Source organism: Alosa sapidissima, chromosome 8 (genome assembly GCF_018492685.1).
Source record: "Alosa sapidissima isolate fAloSap1 chromosome 8, fAloSap1.pri, whole genome shotgun sequence".
In the NCBI taxonomy this organism is placed as follows: Eukaryota; Metazoa; Chordata; class Actinopteri; order Clupeiformes; family Clupeidae; genus Alosa; species Alosa sapidissima.
In genome coordinates, this window is record NC_055964.1 from 34,452,152 (window position 1) to 34,478,307 (window position 26,156).

General features: G+C 42.9%; 2 protein-coding genes across 3 annotated transcripts; both read right to left on the reverse strand.

Annotated features, from left to right (window-relative positions):
• Positions 1-305: 305 nt before the first annotated feature.
• LOC121715037 lies at positions 306-5,440 on the reverse strand. 2 transcript variants are annotated; one of them, XM_042100335.1, is made up of 2 exons: positions 5,294-5,440; positions 306-2,139 (listed from the first exon to the last, which is right to left on the reverse strand). In XM_042100335.1, exon 2 carries the CDS (start codon positions 2,114-2,116, stop codon positions 773-775), a length of 1,344 nt encoding a protein of 447 aa, XP_041956269.1. In that variant the 5' UTR covers positions 2,117-2,139; positions 5,294-5,440; the 3' UTR covers positions 306-772. The 2 variants fall into 2 exon arrangements, with proteins under 2 accessions (XP_041956269.1, XP_041956268.1); XM_042100334.1 differs by having other exon boundaries at positions 306-2,149.
• Positions 5,441-10,512: 5,072 nt separating this feature from the next.
• Positions 10,513-12,092, reverse strand: LOC121714716. Its single transcript, XM_042099734.1, has one exon. It carries the CDS (start codon positions 12,090-12,092, stop codon positions 10,704-10,706), a length of 1,389 nt encoding a protein of 462 aa, XP_041955668.1. The 3' UTR covers positions 10,513-10,703.
• Positions 12,093-26,156: the final 14,064 nt, after the last annotated feature.

Consider the following 26,156-nt stretch of genomic DNA (forward strand, 5'->3'; position numbering starts at 1 on the left):
TTGGAGTGCGCTTTACTGTTTACTTTTCGGCGCAGTACTACTAACTGGAGCAAGTATAATTCCGCCGCTGCTAAGAAACTAGTCCCTCAAAATGTAATGCGATCGTTCAAATGCAAGGATAGAATAATGTTAGAAATAAAACTATCAACACAGACATTTACATCGATAGTCTGGCGTTATAATTTATTTGCCTCGGGTATACTTTGGAGTGGGTAAGACTGTTTTTAGTGGCAGGCTAACACACCGTTGACTTGCGCTAGCCTAGCACCTGTGAACTCTGCAATTAGAAGGACTGGATGAAACATGTTGTAAAAGGTCTCCAAATATCACACTTGCTTACTTGGAAATGAGGTCCTATGTCCAAAATCCTGAACCACCCCTATTTTTTATATGTAGCCTACTTAGCATTTATGTCAATGTTAATGTAATAATTGAACAGTTATTACTGAAGGAAGCTCCGTAGCCTAAGCTACGATACCTACTGTAAGGTTAAAGTTCTTGTAGCACATATAATTTATAACATTACAAAAAAAAATCCAACAACTTCAGGGTTTTGCATTTTGTGCTATAATATGCTGACATGAATAAACTCTTTCTCTCCCAGATGGCCTGTCATTAAATGACTTAAGTTGTTACTACTGCAAATCCATTGATCAAATTGCCACATGCTTTAAATGTAAAAGCAGTTTTTTTTTTAAAAAGTAAACAATTGGTTATGACTATTTTCCATTCCCTTTGTGCCAGAAGATAATGATACAGCACAGTTTTTTGTTCACAGCAGACCTGATTGATTCAATGCAAGATCAACGCTGGGAATCAAACGCTTCTCAAACTCCCAGAGTTTCTTGTCCACAAGCAACTGGTCTTTGGAGAGGCGTCCTTGCAGGGGGACCCTGACATGGATGATGCGGCAGACATCGAACGGGACCGCAACATCGGATCCAAACTGCTTCAGCGTGGTGTGGACCGAAGTCTGCTCCACTCTCCGAGGGTCAATCAGCAGCTTGGTGGGGTTGAACACGTTCTTCCTGTCTGGCTCTCTGTAGATGTGCTCCAGAATGTTCACACCAGGCACACGCCTCCACTGAGGCAGACGAAATCGCCCAGTGTCTTCAAACTGCGTTTTGGGGAAGATGTGATTCTCGATCCTGAAGACCCCTGCATTGGGGTGTTGCTGCTGCAATGTGTCCATTAGCTTCTCCAGGCTGGCATGTTTGTAAGGCATAATGATCTCATCAAAGTCATTCAGCAGGAGGTACTTTGACTGGTACATATATCTGTATATGCATTCGTTCAGAGTGGTCAGCTGTCCGTAATAATGAATGTCACCGTGGTGCAAGTCATACCTCCACCCAGTAGAGGGCGTTAGGAACTTGTCTATTGGCCAAGGCACAACTTCCAGCATACCCTCTCTACTGTAATACCTGAGGACTTTCTCAACATCTGGGCCACTGCTGGTGTTGTAGATGACAACCCTCTGAACCCCAATCAGCTTGTACACCTCCATGGTCTGTGCAAACTGGAGGGCATTATTGTACTCCCCAAACAGGTTGGATATGCATATGGTGAAGTTATACCTAAATGATTCTTTTACCTTCTGGTTTTGGATTAGTAAAAATGTCAAATTGTGGATGACGGTTTGATTAGTCGTTATGCTAACATGTGTGGCTTGCTTTAATGATTCACTTGTGCAAAACACATCTGAAGTGACAAAAGGAAAGCCAAAGTTGTCACTGTGCACGTCAACTTCTGCCGGTGAAGTTGTGCATCGACTCAGAGCCTTAGCATCAGTGATAGCATTATAATCAGCGTTAGCATTAGCATCATCATTGGCACACAGGACGCAGTAGAGCGGCTGCAGCTCCTGCCTGCAGATGATGCTGATGACCCGGATGACTCTGCCCTGTCTGTGGTCCTTGAAGGCAGATACCATGAGGTGTCTGGAGCCTGGGATGGGGGTGATGGTGTCCGTGGGTGCCCGTTGCCGTGGCTGCAGGGCAGTCTCTGCTGAGGGTGTGTCTGTGTTCACCAGGGTTATCTCCCGCTGCCACCTCAGTATCAGGATGACCGTGAAGGCGCTGATGCCAACCAGCAATGTCAGCTTCCTCTGCATCATGCCTCTGCACTGAGGTACGGCATCTGTGTGTCTCTGAAAAAACATGGGGTATGAAACTCATGAACTCTTTTACACTCAAACACACATTTATGAATGCATTTAAATATATGCAAATTAGTTATTTGATTCATTATTCATTATATTTTTTTTGATTCATGGGTCATTCCGTGTCAAATCAGACAAAATCCAGGAAAATGGTTGCTGCACCATCTCAGATTTTGCTCAGAGTTTGTCTACCTAATATTTAGGTCAAAGAACTAAGACCTGTAAAATATTTTTGTTAAATTCCAATGTTTTCATACATTTTTTCACCCTTGATTTTGTATCACTATTACACTCTCAGAAATGCCTTGGAGGCCGTGTTTGGGCATTAATGTCTTGAAAAGTATTCCTAGACTGCCCAAACTGTGTAGGGTGGATGACAGACATGTTCTCAGTATGACTGGACCCAGTATGCCCATTAGTTTTATTTAAGGCCCTATATGGAACAAAGTGCCAAACTGGTGATATTGGGAGTCTTGCAAACTCACTTTTTGTATCCGTATGGCACCAATCATTATTTTGTCTCCAAATACAATACTTTATTAATGTTGAGCTAATATCTGAGGTCTCTGCAACAAATGCACATTACGATGTTAAAGGATAATTCCGGTATTTAGCACTTTGAGTCCCTTTTCTGGTTTGTTTTGGATGAACTAGAGTGGTGGACATCGAAATTTTGACGATGGGTGGTGTCGACTTTTTGGCTCGTTTTGTATTTGCATTTGACTGGCTGGCTATGGGCATGCACAAACATGTCCTTAAAACAACCCTTAACGTTCGTTTTCAAAACTGTGCAACTCACCGAGGGTCATGCAACTTTTGACTGAAGCACTCAAAATCCCTCCGGTGGCCCCTTAATAATAAATTAACAATAAATAACGAACAGTCCCTAGATTGCTGCTGGGCTATATGTCTTGGTTCATGTCTGTTAACAACTCATTGCCGTCAAGCGCGTATCTTGCGGTTGCACCCATTACAAACAAACATGCAATGTGAACGTCTGGGCTTGGGGAGAGCACTAAATGCTCTACTGAATAAGCACGAAGTCAAACCTTTAAATGAAAAACACTCTTTAACAATCAAAAAAATAAACCACTAATGAAGTAAACTTGTGACCATCAAAAATCATTTATCGCCTGTAACTGTGATAACAGGACGTAACAGGAAGGCATTTGGCTGAGCAACGGAGGTTAATATGCTCTATATTTTGTCCAAATGATGTCTGTCTATCATCGTTGCACTCGGAGAAAACCGTTATGTTTCATTTGTCCTGCCTTTCTGCAAACGGGATTCACTCGCAGTTAACCAAATATTTATTTATTAGGGCAGGGCAGGCATATTTCTGGCTATTCATTTATTTCTAAACTAGTCTGCTAAAGTCTGTAGTGAAGTCTGTGTAGGGTTTTCCAGACTCCATTTCTTTTTACGAGACACGCAAGTGGACCGCGAGTGAAGCTGGCCAAATCGAAGCAATGTCCACTGTACCTTCATGACAGGTTTGCACACTCTTGGCATCATTATAACCAGCTTCATGAGATAGTCACCTGGAATGCATTTCGATTAACATCAGTGAAAGAAAAGCAGCTGTACACACCTGTGTGGGAGCTACAGGACCACACAGTCTTTATACCTGTGTTTGCCCTTGATAATGACCACACAGTCTTTATACCTGTGTTTGCCCTTGATAATGATAGATAGATACTGTAGAAGGAGAAAGAGATCTGTGGAAAAGTACCACCCTCACCAATTTTATGAATTGCTATGGGTACACGATTTTAATAACGTACAATTGCTGATATTTCTAAAAACATATTTTGTAATGTCTGACGCAGCTTAGAGACTTTCAAACCTCAGTAAAAGGTGTCAGTTATGCAATGTTGATGGTATTCAGGTCAATACAATTAAAACATCTTTTCACTGTCTTTTCTAGGTGAAAACCACTTCAGTCTCCCTTGCCTCTTGGCCTGAGACATACTGTATGTCTCTGGGAGACAGAATGCAAGCGCTAACCTGTTAACATGGGGGCTGAAATGAAAGCGGACAGGCCATGCACACACCACCTTGGTGTGAATAAGCCTTTAGAAAGCCATTTCAGGTGTCTAACTCAAGTGGTTGAGAGAATGCGGAGAGGGTAAAAATCTGTCATCACAGAAAAAAGTTGGCTGCTTTTGAAAAGCCTAAAATACAAAAAAATAAAATCAATTTACTCTTTTTAGTTTTGCTTAGGCTACTACATAATCCCATGTGTTTAAAAATAGTCATGCAAATAGTAAAGAAAACCCCATAAATAAGTAAGTGTGCCCAAACGTTTGACCGGTACTGTAAGTAAATGCATAACACACATAGAACACAAAATGCACCTGAGAAATGAGAGAAGAAAAGGTTGTTTGAGGACATTCCTGTGTGATAAAATCCACATAAACACAGGCAAATAGACAACCAATGCTGGGCACAACCTATCCCCCAACACCCTTCCATGGCCCGGGAGGACCAAAAGTTGTTTTTTACCACTTTTAAAAACAGGTGTAGCCTAATCCGAATCACGGTTATCTGTCAATTTGGCAAACTTTCAGAGACAACAGAATCAGTAGGGCACCAGTTTTGTTTCATTGTATCAGCCTGGCCTATGTCAAAAGCAACCTTACATTAACTTTTGTTTGCCTTTTGTCTTACTTTCCCGTCATTTAAAGTGAATAGGCTACATGCACAATTTAGTATTTTTTAAAGTGGATTAGAACCTACCAAGAGGCCTACTGCATTAGCCTCTGCTGTTAGTCATGACTATAATGTTACTGTCACCCATCAGTAAATAGATCAGGTAGGTGGACCAACCCTTTTGAATTTTTAAACAACATCGACCAGTGAGTGCAAGTAAGGAGAGTTTGTCCTGAAGGAAATAGCTGCATAGCAGGATGAGAGAGAGAAAGTCTATGTGAAATAAAGAGAGTTTGTCCTGAAGATATAGCTGCATACTGTAGCCGGATGAGAGAGAAAGTCTATGTGAAATAAAGAGAGTTTGTCCTGAAGGAAAGCTGCATAGCAGGATGAGAGAGAAAGTCTATGTGAAATAAATTGAGTTTGTCCTGAAGGATAGCCGGATGAGAGAGAAAGTCTATGTGAAATAAAGACACTAACCTTAGAGGACCAGAGGTGATGTGTGGTGGAGGCAGGTCAACTGTGTGTGCTGCCAGTGTCCAGCATCTGAACAATGAACCAAAACGAGCCCTGCTATGTCAATCCCTTCCAGGAAATACACCCACACTGGCAACATGAGCCTGATTTTACACTAAATGGAATATGGGAGTGGACATCCTGTTGTAGTGTCCTGTCAGAGGCCACACCTTGTGTGTATCAGTTTTGGGAATCTTGGGAACAATGATATAAAACAAGCCCACAATACCTTCCAGCGCGCACACACACACACACACACACATACACACACACAGACAGGCCCCCTGAAAGTGATTTGACATGGCGAGGTGATGACATGGCGAGTGATTTGACATGGCGAGGGTGGAACAGCTACTGGCCACTGTCACAGAGGAGATCTTTGGCATTTGAATGATGGCTCCGATCCAGTGCACTTTCCAGCAAACTCTCCACCAAAGCGCACATGAATAGGATTGGTTTAGCAAGAGTGTTTAGCAAACTTGCTGAAAAGGATGTGCACAGTTTGCATTTGCACTGTGATTGGCGGCCAGCCAGCTGGTGCTCTGCTTGAGAATGTGCCAAGAACTCCTGCTGGGTGTGTGTGTGTGTGTGTGTGTGTGTGTGTGTGCGTCAGATAAGACTTGGCCAAGGGAGGGCGCTAAATTACTTCAAGACAACTGGTGTGAGACTGCAGCTTTATTTTCGATACCGGGAGCATGTTACCCCCATGAAATGTCACAAGCCCCCACATCTGTGGGTGAAGCCAGTTCTTATACCCTTAACACACTGTGGCAGATTTTTTTTGAAGATGTCATGTGTTGCCAGGCAGCAGCCGAGAGATATATGTAGTAAAGTTCATGAAGAGTTCATGTGCATCCAGGTGGCCAGGCAGAAGCTGGGGGAGGATGTCATGCATGTGCGCGAACGTGACACAGGCCTAATGGGGATTATTTAATAATTTTTGTGGCAGCTTGGTGAGCTCATCCACCAATATAATTTATTGAGTGTATACTGATTGGCTACAAGGGGGTCTGCCATTTACATAGGGGGCAGACACCCGGCCAGGGTTGGCCATACGAAAAAAGGAGGTGTTTTGATAACATACAAAAACTTTCCCCAAGAGGAAAATCCTCAGAACGTGCGCACCTTCTCCCCAAGGCCTGGGTCGTGGGTCTCCGCTGCAGAGGACATCCATCATTCACAACTCCTGCCTGGCTACACTTAGTCTCTGTGCATTTTTTTTCAGAGCTGTACCAGGAGGACTTGTGAATAAAAGGCCACAACAGCCACTTCTCATCTCAGACCATTCTCCGCTGGTTTTTGTTCAGAGTGCTAAAGTTAGAGTTAAAAGTTAGTGATTTTTTCCACAACAACACACCCACGGAAAATCACAAGATGCCATCCTTCCAGTGATCATCTAACTAGCTGGTATTTAAAAGAGATAAAAATATTTACAAAAACCCAACCCAAACCATGTTTGTGTTGGAACCCCCCTGGGGTCAGCACCATCAGATACCTTACAACAAACATACTTTAATGATTCCTACAGAGGGAGGTTTCAGATGGCAAAGGGCTTATCTCGACATACCTTAGTCAAAGGATGGTAATCAGATTTCACTGCATATATTATGTAGGTTATACTAAAACATTCATTCAATGATAAACTTATATACAAATTATACCACAATGCTAAGTTGTGTTCAATATCCCACAGGCAACAAACTGCAGACATGGAGTGTGTGTGTGTGTGTGGGGGGAGTCTAGAACAAGACGGGTGAATGGTAGGTGAATGTTTTGGTTTGCGTATCAATCAGTGCTAGAGGCTTCCTTCTTCTAGTATGTCAGCTGGTGAAATGGAGGATGGACGGGCACTGGTATCCCTAGCAACCTAGTTTCATTGAGAAATCCTATCCCTATAGCAACCTAGTTTCATTGAGAAATCCTATCCCTAGCAACCTAGTTTCATTGAGAAATCCTATCCCTAGCAACCTAGTTTCATTGAGAAATCCTATCCCTATAGCAACCTAGTTTCATTGAGAAATCCTATCCCTATAACAACCTAGTTTCATTGAGAAATCCTACAGCTCTTCACATTCTTGGTGACTTACCGTAACCAATTTGCCATCTGTGTAGAAAGAAAATCTCCTTTCCTAGTTGGGAGGGTTTATTATTAGGGTGTGGAAGAATTTATCCTAACCAACCAAAGTCATTCCAATTGAGGTGTTTGTTTCATGATTGCAGACACAGTCCAAACCCCCAAAAAAGGAACATGGTCGAAAAGCAGGAAGGATTTTTTTTTTTTGTAAGATAGCTGAAATTTGTCTTTAACCTTTCACCCAGCCACATAATTGCTGTGTTGAAATTGACACACAATGTGTTGTCCCTGAGCACACACAGCAATGTGTCATTTTAACACATCACTATTTAGAGTGAAGGGAGAATAAGCACCACTGGGCCTCGGGGATCAAGCAGGAAGTAAGTATAAGTAAGTATATACTCTTGATCCCGTGAGGGAAATTTGGTCTCTGCATATATCCCAATCCGTGAGTTAGGGAAACACACTCGGCACACAGGAAGGGAGAAAGAGCACCACTGACCCCCATGGGCCTCAGGGATCAAGCTGTAGAATTATCAGCATTCACTTGCTGCTTTAATCAGCCCTGACTGTGTTGGAGCCCTCATGGTGACTGCCCCCCCCCCCCCCCAAAAAAATAAATAAAAAAAATAAATAAATAAAAATACAAATAAAACTTGCTTCAATTCGTCAATCAGTGAACTTCACAAACCTAAGCATAGGGTCTAGTGGGCATGCAGTAGGGTGAGCAAACGTGAAAATAAAAAGATGATCAACCAATCAAATTAGGTATAGTCATGGTCACTCATCAAACTTTGATTCATCAGCACCTTAGAAAGGGAAGCCATCCTCCTCATCTATCCCTTCCTGTCTATCAGTTGTTTGGTGCCATTTTGGTGTAGTAGGTGCCATTTTGAGTTTTGTTGAGATCAGATCACATTAGCAAATGCCATAATGAACGGTAGAGATTTAGAATTGTTAGTAGGTACAAAACAATTTTAGTAAACTACCTCTTCAACAACGACTTCAATTTAAATCTGACGGCAGGCTCGTACTGAGAAGGTAGACGATTGTAGGAGGTAACCTATTCTTATATGCCCTGTAGTCCATTGCGCAAAATGTATAACACCCCCCCCCCAGCAAAAAAATAAATAAACATCAGTTTTTTCGTGACACTTTGCTTCCTCAAAAGTAAAGAGTGCAGATGCATGTAGGATATACTCTGCTAGTCACATACAGGTTTTTAGTAAGTAAGGTTTAGGGGAATCCCTATGTTGCATAAACAGTCTTGCCTGCAAGCAGATTCCTTGAAATGCGTTGACTGTCAAAATACCAACGCGCTGTTTGATGTCGAGCTGCTTTCTCTCAACCCTTTTGAACAATGCGCGTCTGATCACAAAATCATGCCGTTAAATTAGTGAACGTGGGCTGGTCACACCTTAAACTCTAAACACTGGTCTCTTACCAGGCGTTTCAGATCGCTAAAATAGAGCCCTAAAAGTTTGTACTAAAGACCCCGGATTTGGAACAAAGTGCAAAACCACTGATATTGAGTCTTGTTAAAGGAGAATTCCGGTGTGATATTGACCTAAAGTGTGTTGAAACATGATACCGAGTGTGAACGTATGTCCTCATTCTGTGGAAATGCATGGATTCCAGTTGCTGCTACTGGAAGAAACTGGAATCCATGCATTTCCACAGAATTATTTTTGGAATCTGATCCCTTATCATACCTGTTCATTCTTACTCGTCGCTCGACTTATCGTGAATTCAAGATGGCTGCAAACACTAAACTTTGTGAAGATACTGTCTGCATAAATCGTCTTGTAAGTAAAGTACCAGTGCTTTTTCAAAGTTCTCAATGTCTCGTTTTAAATGTCAGGGCCCTCGGATGTCTACCAATGAAGTGTGGAGATACACTGAGCCTCGTAAATGGTGTAAAACAGTGATTTATTTGCATGGCTAGCCCGATGCCGAAGCACCACCATTGACAAAGCTGTTGGTAGCATCGGCTAACTAGCGCCAGATTTTGGAGTGCAGGGGACAAGCCGAGATGGGCTATGAGACATACGTTCACAATCGGTATCATGTTTCAACACACTTTAGGTCAATATCACACCGGAATTCTCCTTTAACCTGTTTTTTTAATGTACCCACGGGGCATCAATCAGTTTTTTTTTGCCAGCAAATACAATACTTTATTAATATTATTACAACAACTGCACTTAAAGGTAAAATAAGACCAGGTATGATAACATTTTTTGCCAATTTCCATGGGGCTATAATGGGCTGTGGTGCTAACCGTTCGCTAGCTTGTAAACAAATCCATGTGCTTTATCGTTACCTTTTTCCACAGTTTGAAATAGCATAATGCACAATTTCTCCAGCAGAGGGGGAAATCCTGCCAAGTTTCCCTTTAAGTGGCAAAAACACATGGAATGACCCCTTAACAACATCTTCAATTCCCTTTGTGTACCTTATATTTTAAGCCCTTAATGACACCTTAAAAGTCACCTGAAAGGTGTAAAAGGAGCATTGTTTCCCAATGGCGTGTGATGGCACAGGGAATAGAGTCTATGTGTCATGCAAAGGATCCAGAGTTGGAATCCTATGCCAGCTTTACCATTATTTGGGGCTTAAAGGCGCAGTCAGCGATCATATGTGATTTCAAGCCCGTAACATTCTTTTGTCACATTCAGCAATCATCTCCTCACAACCCATTGAGTACACAGTAAAACAAATAAATAAAAATGTGTCCCTCAAACAAAAACGAAACCCTGTGTGGAGTTTCTCTGGCAATACTCAAGGGAGGGGTGAGCTACACATCTGGTGTGTTTCGTTTGGTCCAACTCCTTGGTTAAGGGCTAAGGAAGCTATTTCAGGTGCTCTAAGCGATGCTGTTGACTTTTGAACAAAACAGAGAGCTAGCTCGCTACTTCCTCCCCCTCCCTCCTGTGCTGCAATTGAAACTCTCCAATCGTGCATCTTGTCTGTGATTTGCTGGAACAGTTTGTTGTGTTTTTTTTGGGCTAGGTTTACCTGTTGTTTTTGTTGCCGTTTTTGGAGCCTGCTGTCCACAGAGATCACGTTTTATCAGTGTATTCAGGACACAGACAGCTAGCAGTTGGTTAGGTGATGTTTGCAGTAAGTTACATAAAATGTTTTAGCCTAAAAAATGTGTGGCATCGCTTAGAGCACCTTTAAGTCTGTATCAAAGGGCTTTTTGCATAGCTTCAGGGACAAGGGAATGTATCTATATCTTCATTTTTTCAGGATAACAACATCTATCCTTCTAGTATCACTATAGGGAGCAAAAGTCATTCACAGCAGACCTGATTGATTCAATGCAAGATCAACGCTGGGAATCAAACGCTTCTCAAACTCCCAGAGTTTCTTGTCCACAAGCAACTGGTCTTTGGAGAGGCGTCCTTGCAGGGGGACCCTGACATGGATGATGCGGCAGACATCGAAAGGGACCGCAACATCGGATCCAAACTGCTTCAGCGTGGTGTGGACCGAAGTCTGCTCCACTCTCCGAGGGTCAATCAGCAGCTTGGTGGGGTTGAACACGTTCTTCCTGTCTGGCTCTCTGTAGATGTGCTCCAGAATGTTCACACCAGGCACACGCCTCCACTGAGGCAGACGAAATCGCCCAGTGTCTTCAAACTGCGTTTTGGGGAAGATGTGATTCTCGATCCTGAAGACCCCTGCATTGGGGTGTTGCTGCTGCAATGTGTCCATTAGCTTCTCCAGGCTGGCATGTTTGTAAGGCATAATGATCTCATCAAAGTCATTCAGCAGGAGGTACTTTGACTGGTACATATATCTGTATATGCATTCGTTTAGAGTGGTCAGCTGTCCATAATAATGAATGTCACCGTGGTGCAAGTCATACTTCCACCCAGTAGAGGGCGTTAGGAACTTGTCTATTGGCCAAGGCACAACTTCCAGCATACCCTCTCTACTGTAATACCTGAGGACTTTCTCAACATCTGGGCCACTGCTGGTGTTGTAGATGACAACCCTCTGAACCCCAATCAGCTTGTACACCTCCATGGTCTGTGCAAACTGGAGGGCATTATTGTACTCCCCAAACAGGTTGGATATGCATATGGTGAAGTTATACCTAAATGATTTTACCTTGACATCTTGGTTTTGGATTAGTAAAAATGTCAAATTGTGGATGGCGGTTTGGTCAGTCGTTATGCGGACATGTGTGGCTTGCTGTAATGATCCACTTGTGCAAAACACGTCTGAAGTGTGAAAAGGAAAGCCGAAGTGGTCACTGTGCACGTCAACTTCTGCCGGTGAAGTTGTGCATCGACTCAGAGCCTTAGCATCAGTGATAGCATTATAATCAGCGTTAGCATTAGCATCATCATTGGCACACAGGACGCAGTAGAGCGGCTGCAGCTCCTGTCTGCAGATGATACTAATGACCCGGGTGACTCCGCCCCGTCTGTGGTCCTTGAAAGCAGATACCATGAAGTGTCTGGAGCCTGGGATGGGGGTGATGGTCTCCGTGGGTGCCCGTTGCCATGGTGGCAGTGTAGGCTCTGCTGATGGCTGGACTGTCTGCGGTTCAGGCTCAGCTGAGGGTATTTCGCTTCTCATCAGGCTCACCAGGCGTATCACGTGCTCCCACCTCAGCACCAGGAGGAGGGTAAACATGGTGATGCCAACCAGCAGCGCCAGCTTCCTCTGCATCATGTCTGTTCAGTCCACTGGGATTCAGCATCTGCAATCTACACCAACTAGGATGATGGGATAACACACATAATTACTAACAAGTACATACAAACAGACATTTACAGACATGCTCAATACATCAAAGTTGCCTTGCAAAAACTCAGAGTGCACCTGGCAGTGGTGTTAGTAATTAAAGGTACACTATGCAAGATTTTCACCTTAAAGAATCACTATGCAGGTCTGGTTATTCCTTCGCTGTTTCTGGGTTTTTGCTGGATTTGGGCTTGCATTTTTCACGACACAGCTCCCACTGCAGCTTTGGTAGCAAGTGACTGCTACGCTAAACCCCCACTAACTAGTGAGCTAGCCATCAAGAAACCAAGCTAAACCATACCTGTCAACATTTAGCTTTCCAAAAACGGGAGATTTTTTTAGTGTTTATACCGGATCTGTGTTTGCATATTTAATACGTTTCATACACGTGTTTTAACACTGCATTTTGGTCGTTGCTTTTACCTTACCATTACCTTACGCATGCCAGTTATGTATCCGCCAGCTGCCTGCAGTCTACAGTGGGCAGTGCTTCGACTTGGCCAGCTTCCCTTGCGGTCCGCGCGCAGGATCACGCAGCATCACGCGACTTTAATTTGTATTTTTCCAGTGACGCTGCAACAACCGGCAGAGGTCTCAAGTGAGCAGGGTGTCTCGTAAAAAGAAATGGAGCTGGAAAACCCTACACAGACTTCACTACAGACTTTAGCAGACTGGTTTAGAAATAATTTAATAGCCAGAAATATGCCTGCCCTGCCCTAATAAAGAAATATTTGGTTAACAGCGAGTGAATCCCGTTTGCAGCCGTAGAAGAAACGCAGGACAAATTAAACATTCTGGTTTTCTCTGAGTGCAACGATGATAGACAGACATCATTTGGACAAAATATAGAGCATATTAACCTCCGTTGCTCAGCCAAATGCCTTCCTGTTACGTCCTGTTATCACAGAGTTACAGGCGATAAACTATTTTTGATGTTCACAAGTTTACTTCATTAGCGTTTATTTCTTTGATTATTAAAGAGTGTTTTTCATTTAAAGGCTTGACTTTGTGCTTATTCAGAAGAGCATTTAGTGCTCTCCCCAATCCCAGACGTTCACATTGCATGTTTGTTTGTGTAACCCTTTTTTTTCTCCCCTATGTCTCAACATATACTGGAGTCACATTCATAAACAGACTAAACATAAACAGGATCCTAGGTTCTCAATTTGCTGGACTTACCGTCTACCATTTAAGTTAGGGAATAGTAACACTAGTAGAAAAAGGTAGAAGGAAAAAAAAATGTCAATAGAATAATTAACTGTTGCGGTGCCTCCACTGAAGAATTACTATACCAGTGCCCTGATATAAATGTGTAAATCCTCAGAAATGTAAAGTGACTTCTACCTGTATGGCTTATCCTAAATGAAATACTATGCAACCATGTAAGGGGACTTGAAACATAAAACATTTATTGTACCCTTTATCTTTTAACTTTTAGAATTCAGTTTAATATGACATAAGAAAATAATATGGCAAAAAGTTTAAACCCTTTTTAAAAGTTCAATCACTATCTTTCAATTAAGTTGTAATGAATTATATTGTAGCCTTTCCTACAGCATACTTCTAAATAGTAATGTATGGTAATTCAATTCAATAATAATTCGAAATCTATGCAATACCAGTTAGTTTACATTAATTAAACTTTTACCCTGAACAATGCTACATGAAATACACCATAATACTGTCAATGACAATTCGTGTTACTCAATATGTGTCTTTGTTGCACAACAAGTGAAAGTTCAAATAGGCCTATTAGTTAAAATAGTACCATATGACACTAAACCAAGCGCTTGGATTTGAAACTAACGTTGGGGCCCAGTCGTCATGTTGGTGCACATAATGTATAATCCAAGGAATGTCAGTAATCCATGTTAGTAAAGAAACGATTAACGCAGGCTGCTTTTACACAGTCCCATGTCGCTATCTTTCCTTGGCTTCACTTTGGTACTCACGCAACCTCGAACTGCTGCAAAATGGCGTGACCTCACACGCTGGCCAGTAGAACGAAGTCCCAGCAAGCGTTTGGTATAGCTGGTTGAGCAGGCTACCTCAGCTTCACTCGTTGTCTGTCCGTTGCTTTCCTCACACACACACGGGAACGGTAGTCTCTGGCGAACCACAGTCCAGGCACACAGCAAGTCAGCTACTTAACTAGCCTCAGCTTCAAGTTAGCCTCAGAACTGAGTGGTAATGGAGACCACGCTGTTGCCGTTGGTCGAAGAGAAACAGTCTTAACTTCGATATAAAACCGAACTTGTTTAGACTAAAATGCATAAACAACAAACTAGCTTTTAGAGTTATTAACTGTATACAATATTTGGGCCGAACATCACAGTTTCAAGTCTCCAAACATTAGTTCTCCTCCCGAGTAGAAACGTAGCTGCTGCTTCACTTCCTCTAGAGGAAAAATCAGAGCTTCCTCCCTCCAGCGGAAACTATTATTTTTACCTAAAAAGGTAATCTAATGTCCTATTGATCTCTAGCCAACCACCATGAACAACATGAATTAGAGATTGGTTTAATCATAGAAAGAAAATATATATCTAGTGCAATTAACTGCTAGAAAACTAAATTAGGGGATTCTGGGAAATTGAGTCCTACACCTTAAATGTAGAGAAATAGGGAAATAGTGAAACGGGTCCAGTAACACATATTTCTAAAGGGTCCTACACACTCCCCCCACCAAATTTCAGCATGCCCCCATGCTGTACTAGAGTTAAACACCAAATTAGGCTCACATAAACCCACTACTACAGTCAACAATAGTCAACAATCTATGCTGAGTCTAAGTACAAAGGTTTAGCACATTTATACAAGTCCTACATAAAGCTTGAGGACTGCACCACCAGGCATGTACTTTATGACAGTGATCAGGAAACTGAGCAGTTTCTATTTTCACTGCGGAACGAACACTACAACCCTTAGAGGTCACAGTTTCTCGAGTGGGCTCTCCTAAAGAATCATAAGTAAACCTTTCAGCAGGTCTTCTCTCTCTTTCCGACCTTCTAACCACGCACGGGGGATCAGATCTCTCTACAAACAACTCTTCTGTAGGTACATTCTCTAAACCACAGTCTGGACTACCTATAGTTTCTGCAAGAGCTAGCTCCTCTTCATCTGCCAGTAGTTCAGCAGCAGACTCATAATCTTCGGCCTCAGACCCAGCCGGTTCAGACTCAGAGAGCAGTTCTGGTAAATCAACTTCAACTGTAGGGTTAGCCTCTAAGGCTGGTGGTTCTGCCATAACTACAACAGCCTCGTTTGGCTCCAAAGGCACTAATTCTGGAGCTTTCGGTCCAGAGGTCTCGATCACTTCAGGTTCTGTAACGTGCATACGGTCTTCCAGGTAAGCCCCGAATTCAGATTCTGAGTCTGAAGAACAATACTCTCTCTGAGACTCAACTATTGAATCAGAAAACTGTGCGGGATTCCTATTGTTTTCCTTAGCCTTCCTTCGCCTCATGGCTCTGGGAGAACAAGCAGGCCTGGGCACAGGATCGGCACTCAGTCTAACTTCTTGCCCTAACGGTAGAATGTGATTTCGGTGCATCACCTTCACTGGCCCAGCCCCCTCAACAGGTCTCAGACGATACACAGGGAGGTCAGACATCTGGCTGTCGATCACATAAGGATTTGCGCTCCAGCGGTCAGCTAGCTTGTGCTTCCCCTTCAGGCCAAGGTTGCGAATCAGGACTCTATCTCCAGGACTCAGGCAATGGTACCGCACCTTCTGATCATATCTCTCTTTATTTCCTTGATTCATCTTGGCTGCTGTGCTCTGAGCCAACTGGTAAGCTGCATGAAGTTCTCTCTTCATTCTTGACACATATTTGTTGTGTGAAACTGTTGAGGTACCATCTGCAGACACACCAAAACAGACGTCTACCGGCAGTCTTGCTTCTCTTCCAAACATGAGGAAGTAAGGTGAGAATCCGGTGGCTTCGTTTGGAGTGCAGTTGTATGCGTGTACAAGGTGAGCTATGTGCTGACTCCATTTCTGTTTTTCCTTTGGGTCTAGTGTCCCCAACATATTCAAAAGTGTCCGATTAAACCTTTCCGGTTGTGGATCACCTTGTGGGTGATAGGGAGAAGTTCGGGATTTTCTCACACCTAACATTGTCAACATTTCTTTCACTAATTGGCTTTCAAAATCCCTGCCTTGATCCGAATGTATGCGTGTTGGAAGACCATAATGGATGAAATATTTCTCCCACAATGTTCTAGCCACGGTTATGGCTTTCTGATCTCGTGTGGGAAAAGCCTGCGCATAACGCGTAAAGTGGTCTGTTACAATTAACACGTTGCACACATTACGGCTATCTGGTTCAATAGATAGAAAATCAATACAAACAAGATCAAGTGGCCCGGAGCTGTGCATATGGAGCAAGGGCGCAGCTTTCTGGGGCAGGGTCTTTCTCTTTATGCACCGCTCACATGTCTTGCAGTATGATTCCACATCAACTTTCATACGCGGCCAGAAAAATCTGTCGCGGACTAGGGCATATGTCTTATCAAATCCTAAATGTCCAGTCTGGTCGTGCAGGTATTTTAAGACTAGACTCTGGAACTGTTTTGGCAGCACAAGTTGCTTTCTTATTCGTCCATCAGACAACCTCAGTGTTCGATAGAGTAGATCTTGCTCAACTGAGAATTTGTCCCATTGTCTTTTGAAGAGTTTGACGTCTGGATGGTCTATCTTGATACTGTCAGCAGGTTTACGCTGCTGCACAGCAAGCAACACTTCACTCAGGCACGGATCAGTTTTCTGAGCTGCCAGCAGTTCGCTTGGGCTGAACTTGGGCAACTGGTCTGTCACCACAGCTGCTGTTTGACAATAGGCTTTGGGTAGAGCAGAGACATGAGCTCCAATTTGCCAAATGACACCAGGATAGGAAAAGTGACTTGCTCCTGTCCCTGTTGACACAGACCGGCAAAGTGCTCGTACTTCAGGAACTGCCATCTCATGCCACTCATCAACAGATGACAAACGTAGATGTGGGCGTCTTGACAGTGAATCTGCATCGATGTTGTTTCGCCCTGGCCTATATTTCAAACTGAAGTTGTAGGTTGACAAAGCAGATAACCATCGGTGGCCGGTGGCATCAAGTTTCGCCGATGTCAGAATATAGGTCAAGGGATTGTTGTCTGTTCTCACTTCAAATTCAGCCCCATACAGGTAGTCATGTAGTCTGTCCACCACAGCCCACTTCAGAGCTAAAAACTCTAGTTTATGTGCGGGGTAGTTTTTCTCTGATGGAGACAGACTTCTGCTAATGAATGCAACAGGCCGCAGTCCTTCATCATATTGTTGGTACAATACGCCTCCCAGGCCATCCGTACTAGCATCAACATGCAACACGTAGGGTCTCTGTGAGTCAGCAAATGCCAACACTGGCGCCTGTGTCAACCGGGTCTTCAGCTCTTGGAAAGCGCTTTCACATCGATCACTCCACCTGGAGCCAAAAGGTTCCGAGGGCTTGAAGAAGGTCTTTTTGTTGACTGGCTCTCCTGTTTTAACTTCCTTTGATCGTGAATGGGATGGATACCCTTGAAGCAATTCATTAAGAGGGCGACACAATCTCGAGAAATCTTTCACAAAACGTCTATAGTAGCCACAGAATCCCAAAAAGGATCTGAGCTCTGTCACTGTCTTAGGTCTGGGCCAGGAGACGACAGCTTCTATCTTCGCTGGATCAGTGGATATTCCATCTTGAGACACTATGTGCCCTACATAGGTGACGGAGGTTCGGCCGAATTGACACTTATCCAGCGACAGCTTTAGGCCTTCTTCCTTCAGTCGGTCCAGGACCTTTAGCAACCTCTCTTCATGCTCTTCGACGGTTCTGCCAAAGACAACCAAGTCATCGAGGTACACCAGGACTTCCAGGAAGTTCATGTCTCCAATGGTTTGTTCCATTACTCTCTGGAAAGTTGCAGGTGCTCCGGAGATCCCTTGAGGCATGCGTTCAAATTGATAAAAGCCCAGCGGACAGATGAACGCCGTTTTCTCCTTGTCACCCTCGCTCATTGGTATTTGGTAGTATCCGCTCCTCAAATCCAAGACGCTGAACCACTTACTTCCAGACAATGAGTGTAAAGCGTCCTCAATCCTTGGAACGGTATATTGGTCAGGTATAGTTCTTCGATTCAAAGTTCTGTAATCCACACACATTCTTACTTTCCCAGTCTTCTTGCGAACAACCACAATCGGCGATGCGTATGGGCTTCGGGATTCAGAAATGATGCCATACTTTTGAAGTTCCTGCAAGTGTTGCCGCACATCCTCCAGGTCAGCAGGTGGTAAGCGTCGAGATCTCTCTCTAAATGGTCTTGAATCGGTCAGTCTTATTTCATGCTTGGTACTTCTGGAACATCCCACTCATGACATGAAAAGACATCCTTTCTCTCCATCATCTTCTCACATAGACGACGTTTGGCACTTTCTGGCATAGGAGAGTTTCCAAAATCAAAAGACCTCACATTGAGCGTGGCAGATGATTCAATTTTAGTTTTAGCATTCAGTTGTGGCACCAATGCAACAGGAAAGACATGAGCCAAGGGAGTTCCTCGTTTCAGGACAATTTCCTTGGCAGAGATGTTCTTGACAGTCACGGTGATACGTTTGTGGGACACAACTGATGCAGGATGCACTTCAGGCCTAACCTGGAGCTCATCATGACATGACATATCTTTAGGCTGGTCTATGAGTGCTAAACTGTCATTGAAATCACCAGGAAACTTGGTTACACCGGTAACATGTAGCAGTTGGCCTGGATGAAGGGTCAAAGACTTATGCTGCATAAACCAGACTGTTCCATGCTTTCCAGTCTCATCTGGTGAAACATCTGTCTGGGCAATGGACTGATAAGCTTCTTTAATCATGGGATGAATGCTCAAAGTGTTTAAAAATCCCTCACCAGCTTTCTCTCTACAGGAGTCAAACAACTTTTTCACTAAACTGGTGTTCGTACCTACCAGAATGGCTATGCCCTCCTCTTTCACAGGGTCTGGACACACCAGTGCTAAGGTGTCAACTGTCTGGGGGACACCAGCCACACCTTCAGTAAATTCAAGCCTGATAGGAAGATAACCATCATAAGGGTATTTATGGGAACTTAATCCCCATATCTCAAGGTTCTCAACAGGCTGAAGAGCTAAATGTTTCAGGTAGGTACTGTAAAAGCTCCTATACAAAATTGTGACCTGTGAACCACTATCTAACAATGCTTTTGCATACACTCCTTCTATTTGAACAGGTACGACTGAGGTAGGTCCCACTAAGCCTTCAGGAAAACCAGTATTAGCAGCAGAGGAACAATTTGTGGAACGCAATTCTTTGGGAGCCCCGCGCCGTTCCCTCACCGAGCTCCGGCGGAGTTTCCCTGCTTCTTATGCATTCTCAACAACTTCTGATTAACTCGTCTCAAGTCTTCAGAGCCCTGACATTCTGGCTTAGTGTGTCCATCTTCACCACACTTGTAACAAAAAACACCTGGTGGAAGGGATCTAGGTGTTTTCATGTTAGGTGGAGCCCTCTGAGCTGCAGCTTCAGACACTCGGACATCAAACTCCGTCTTTGGCACTTCAACACTCGAAGTAACTGTAGCTACACTCAACAGTCTGGACACTTGCGAAGACAATTCTCGAACTTCGTTCCTCAGACTGTCTAACTCAGGAACTGCAGGTGCTGCAGGAACAGTTGAGGTGGCAACTTTAGCTGTTTTCCTCACACCCTCTCTAGCACTGACCCAGTTCTCTTCTTCTCTCATCTCTTTCATCAGTTGGGAAAAAGAAGGGGGATCTTGAAGAGTGTGGCTCATCCGTACACGCAATGCAACCATGTTGTTGGTCAGTGCACCTTTAATCAGCTGTTCCAATCGCGCTCTGTCCATGCCTTCAACAGCAATGCCTCCCTTCAGTAGGGCTCGATGAAGTAGCTTATCCAATCGGTATAAGAACACAGACAGCTTTTCTCCATCCTCTTGATAGGTGTGTCGGAACTTAGCCATGAGGTCTGGCCCACTCTCTGTAGTGCCATAGGCTGTCTCCAGAGCGGCTAGATAATCTGTGGCAGTAGCTGAAGGATTGCGGACCTTCAAAAATCTAACAATGTCAGCAGCAGGTCCCTTCAGACTTTCAACAATGCGCTGTTTTTTAGCTGCATCACTACACTGCCACTCACTTATCATTTGAGCAGCCTGCTCCATCCAGGCATCATATTCCTCTTCACCTGCTGGAACAGGTTTCAGCCCAGAAAACAATCTCAATTTTCTATAGCTAGGCCCATCGGGAGATCCCTGACAACACTTGTCTACTAGCCTACCTATAGCGTTCACTAAATCCATGTTCACCTCCGGCTTTGGAGGTGGATCTTTAGAAACAATGGACTTAACATCCTCTAGGGTTTTTCCCTCTTTCTGCAGCAGTGTCAACAGCTTTGAGTGGAAATCTGCCTCAGGATCTGGAACTACAAGACTTTGAACTAAATGTACAATCCAAGGCCCTGCTTCTCCTTCAATGCCTACTTCCGGAGGTACAGCATCAGGAGTTAAATCGGCGCTAGTCTGCACTAATACAAACAACTTACGACCAGAAATGTCCCCACGGCGACCACATATCTTTGTAAGACCAAAGACTTTCACCGTGTTCAACACCTTTGTGATAGTGTCATCCACTACTTCTATGGGCACGTTGCCCAAAACAAGGGCACGAGAGAGACTAACATTCTCTTCTCGACTCCACTCCACAACCTTAGAAAGCTCCATGTCATTTGCAACAAGCAATAATCAATTAAAGACAATAAATGAACTTCACTGTTTTCAATAACACAATAATAGACTGATTCAACTTATCTGGTAAACAAGACGATCCCAGCAGTGCCTCCAAAATGTAACCCTTTTTTTTCTCCCCTATGTCTCAACATATACTGGAGTCACATTCATAAACAGACTAAACATAAACAGGATCCTAGGTTCTCAATTTGCTGGACTTACCGTCTACCATTTAAGTTAGGGAATAGTAACACTAGTAGAAAAAGGTAGAAGGAAAAAAAAATGTCAATAGAATAATTAACTGTTGCGGTGCCTCCACTGAAGAATTACTATACCAGTGCCCTGATATAAATGTGTAAATCCTCAGAAATGTAAAGTGACTTCTACCTGTATGGCTTATCCTAAATGAAATACTATGCAACCATGTAAGGGGACTTGAAACATAAAACATTTATTGTACCCTTTATCTTTTAACTTTTAGAATTCAGTTTAATATGACATAAGAAAATAATATGGCAAAAAGTTTAAACCCTTTTTAAAAGTTCAATCACTATCTTTCAATTAAGTTGTAATGAATTATATTGTAGCCTTTCCTACAGCATACTTCTAAATAGTAATGTATGGTAATTCAATTCAATAATAATTCGAAATCTATGCAATACCAGTTAGTTTACATTAATTAAACTTTTACCCTGAACAATGCTACATGAAATACACCATAATACTGTCAATGACAATTCGTGTTACTCAATATGTGTCTTTGTTGCACAACAAGTGAAAGTTCAAATAGGCCTATTAGTTAAAATAGTACCATATGACACTAAACCAAGCGCTTGGATTTGAAACTAACGTTGGGGCCCAGTCGTCACGTTGGTGCACATAATGTATAATCCAAGGAATGTCAGTAATCCATGTTAGTAAAGAAACGATTAACGCAGGCTGCTTTTACACAGTCCCATGTCGCTATCTTTCCTTGGCTTCACTTTGGTACTCACGCAACCTCGAACTGCTGCAAAATGGCGTGACCTCACACGCTGGCCAGTAGAACGAAGTCCCAGCAAGCGTTTGGTATAGCTGGTTGAGCAGGCTACCTCAGCTTCACTCGTTGTCTGTCCGTTGCTTTCCTCACACACACACGGGAACGGTAGTCTCTGGCGAACCACAGTCCAGGTGTTGCACCAAATTCTGTGACCTGTCGAATTTTGTGACTCTAGAGGGCGCTGTTTTATTAGAGTCTATGAATGTACTGAGCTGTACTGACACACTGATGAGGCAATTCTGTTATGTGTATAATTCTTCTAATAAACTTTGTACATTTTTGAAACATGGAACATTGACTGGGTGTGGGTGTATTATTCTAGAGTAGAGCTAAAGCCTACCCCTCACCACTCCTGTGAACAGATGGACTTCAGCAGGACAGGTCACATATTTTGATAGGCTACTGTCAAATTATGTCACTGTAACTGCAGAAAAAAATGCTGTGGAGGTCACTAACTGCCTCCTTAAGTTTGTTTATCAGTTTGAGGTGCCAAAAAGTAAATTAACGGACAATGACAAGGAGTTTGTCAATAATGTAAATAAAGTGTTTGCTGATGTCAATGACAATGTACAACATCAGTCCATTTCTGCAGAGTTATAGTGGGGTAATAGTAAATGTAGTGGGCTACTGTCAAACATAATTTGACAGTAGGCTTATCATCATATGTGACCTGTCCAGCTGAAGTCCACCTCTTCGCTGGAGTGGTGGGGTAGGCTTTAGCTGTACTCTATAGAGATAGTATAGAGAGGAAGATACACATGCAGGCCTGTGGAGTAATACACCCACACCCAGACAATGTTCCATGTTTCAAAAATGTACAAAGTTTATTAGAAGAATTATACACATAACAGAATTGCCTCATCAGTGTGTCAGTACAGCTCAGTACATTCATAGACTCCAATAAAACAGCGCCCTCTAGAGTCACAAAATTCGACAGGTCACAGAATTTGGTGCAACACCGGCCTTCCCTTTAACCACATCACCCCCTGTGTTCATAAGCCGTCCATACACCTACACAAAATAACATCATTATTTAAGCAGTCAATGTTTATAAGGGAGTGTGCGGGTGTATGTGCGTGCGTGGGCAAATGTCCAAAAACTCCCGCTATCGCGGGTAACGCAGTTCATAGTCAATGGGGGAACCCGTAACAGTGAGAAGTGAGATTCACTTTCTCACACCGTAGCTCAATTACATGCCCACAGGTATGCCTGCTTAAAAAATAGGATGATAGGGAAACATCATTCCAGCTTAGCATTCAATAATAACTTCCTAATGCTATTCAAAGCGTCAGTTTATTGCACTTTTATTTTGAGTGTGGTCCAGGGGCGGAGCTACGTGGTGGCCAGGGGGGGGGGGGGGCTACGGCCACCACTGGTCAAAGCTTGGCCACCCTGCTGGCCCCCCCAGCTCCGTTCAGTGAAAAGTAAAAAAAAATTGCTGCCGTTTTCTACGGCACTTTGCCAACACTTTGCAAAGCAGGGACTGAACCAATTACTGCACTCTATCTATATTGGCCCAGTCAGGAAGTGTAGCCCACTGTTGTGATCAAATCGTGAGTAGGCTAGACATAGTGCAGCAGCAGCGGGATAATTCAAGTCATCTGTTAAAAACACTTGACAGTAGACTACTACTTAACCTCAGTAAAAACAGGTGAGTTGATGATGAGTTGGAACATTAATGCTAATAAGGTGTTAGAATGTGTCACAAATAGGGTTGGGCACCGAAACACGGTTCTAATATGGCACCGGTGCCGACGCAAACGGTAGTAACTGCATCGAATAACAACGTGGATTTCGGTGCCTCATTTCGGTGCTTAAATAGCGTTTTTTTTATTTATTTTTTTATACGAGGCATCACTGCATGTCATGCGCCATCTCTAATGTCTTGCTCTGATAGCAACACATTCAGATACAGTTAGCTAACATAAACACTGGATGTATAAACCAGAGGGGTGCACCACACACAAGTAGACAGTGTTTGACAGCTTGCGTGAGCCCAGGTAGCTTACTTTAAAGCGATATTGCGAGCTCCTGTCAAAATCTAGCAGTGGGCCTAACTACAAGCAAAAGGCTATGAAACAACATCAACAGTAGCCTATATGTTACACAATATCCTTGCTAATGTGCTAACTGGCATTTATTTGAAATGTTATCAGCAAAGTTGTAAGGTGAAAACTTTATTTCACGGTGTGTTATAAACAACATGATGGCATGATATTAATCTTTCATGTGCATGAGGCCCATATAGCATCACAATGAATATGAAGATCATGTTAAAAGTTAGCTGGCAAAAACATAAATATGAAGGTTACATACCTGATGTCATTGAGCTGTCAAAGAGGCTACGAAACCATCTCCAGTAGCCTGCGTTATCGCTAATTAAACTCAGTTGACTGGTTTTAGCGCATAGTTGCTGTTAAAATGCCTACTAGGCTAGCGCTGGAAATCTAAACACTTCAACACCGACATGTAGCCTAACATGTTAAAAACTATTGCGTGTTATGGGTTAAGACATGACATTTCTTGAAGCATTTGGGAACACACTGAATTAACTGGAAAGTAGAGTCCCTGTTAGATTATCTTGCTTGCAAATGCCGTTGTCCATGACCTGGCAGTTCTATGGCAAGCGGTTTTAACATACCTTATGGCAAACCGCCTACACTGGGTAAACTTGAAAGCAGAGCTTACCATTGTGTGTGCATGCGTGGCAAGCTGTTTTAACATTTAAATGTATTATTCGTAGGAGCAATGAGATATTGATAGTAAATATAACAGTTCAATTTCATGTTCAAATTTGTCTTATCAATAAAAAAAGCAATTCATGCTTTAGACTATTTTAATTTAAAACATTTTAAAAACAAGCTGCATTGGGCTGTCCTTAGGTAGGCTCTGACCTTGACGTGTGGGGCTGATCAGAAATAATCGGATGCCCGAGGTAACGCTGTTACAAAAATATTTCGATAAAATTCGGGTGAAATGCAAGCATATTAGGCATATATCTCCGGATGGCTCCAATAAAAGTAGACTAATAGGGCCTAGCCTAGGCTACTTTATAAAAAACATAATTTGCTGACTGCGTGTGGTTCTTGCCATAGCTGGCCAGGCAGAGGCAGGCTGCTTTGCCTGAGTTCTTTGTTACATTGCTCCAGAACTGTTCATCGCAGCGAGATGAAACCTTAATTGCGAGCAGAAGTGGGGCTTTCCAACGAGACTAAACACTTGCCTGTGCGATCAAGTATGAAAAAAAAAATCATGAAATTAAATCAAATTGATTTATATTTACAGTTCAACTGCGCACCCATTACTCTCGTTTGAATTACTCGCGAACCCGTGATCGCATAGATATGGCAAGCATATCAGAAGAAAGAGGAGACACAGGGCTAGATATTGGTACCAAGTATATCGATGCTTCTATAAAAACAGACAACGTGACTGCAAAATAACATAATGTACAAAAACGCTGCACCCATTACTCTCGTTTGAATTAGGCCCTACTCACGAACCCATGATCGGATAGATATGCCACGCATGTAAGATGAAAGAGGAGACAGAGCTATCATTTAATACCAAGTACATCCTTCTGGGTTATAAAACAGACGAAATGACATCAAAATAATAACTTTATATAGCTCGACTTACCCCACGTTTCTGTGTGTTGTGGTGGCAAGGCATGTTCATAATCCAACGCTATCATGTGTTTCTCTATGGCAAAGTGTGCTCATAATGCGGTTTTGAGATCCCAGCAAATTCCTGCATGGCATCCAATTCGAGACTCACATTGCATCCCAATTTATTCGACAAAGAAACACCTTTTTGCCTTCACTTTCTTCATGACAATGCAGTAAAAAGTTGTTTTAGAATCATCATGAATGTACACACAGAACACGCAAACTCTGGTTCAGTCAGGTCAGATTAGTTCGTGTCACAGATATGGAGCGCAGAAAGGGCATTTTTCATTACTAAATAAAAAAAATGGCATTTATTTCTGTAAGGTGCACACCACATGTCTGTAAATTGCTCAGCCCCAAAGCCCCCCTCCACCATGGTTCTTATATTGCCAGATTCAGGACAGTCTGCCCTACACATACATGAAAGTCATGTCCAGCTGACAGAGATACATTTCAAAATAAGAATGGTATAATAAGCTTTTTGTCTTTGTATTATTTAAAAATCAAAATCAAA

Coding starts and splice junctions, on each gene's coding strand:
- LOC121715037 (XM_042100335.1), bottom strand. CDS start 2,116: ATGATGCAGAGGAAGCTGACATTGCTGGTTGGCATCAGCGCCTTCACG.
- LOC121714716 (XM_042099734.1), bottom strand. CDS start 12,092: ATGATGCAGAGGAAGCTGGCGCTGCTGGTTGGCATCACCATGTTTACC.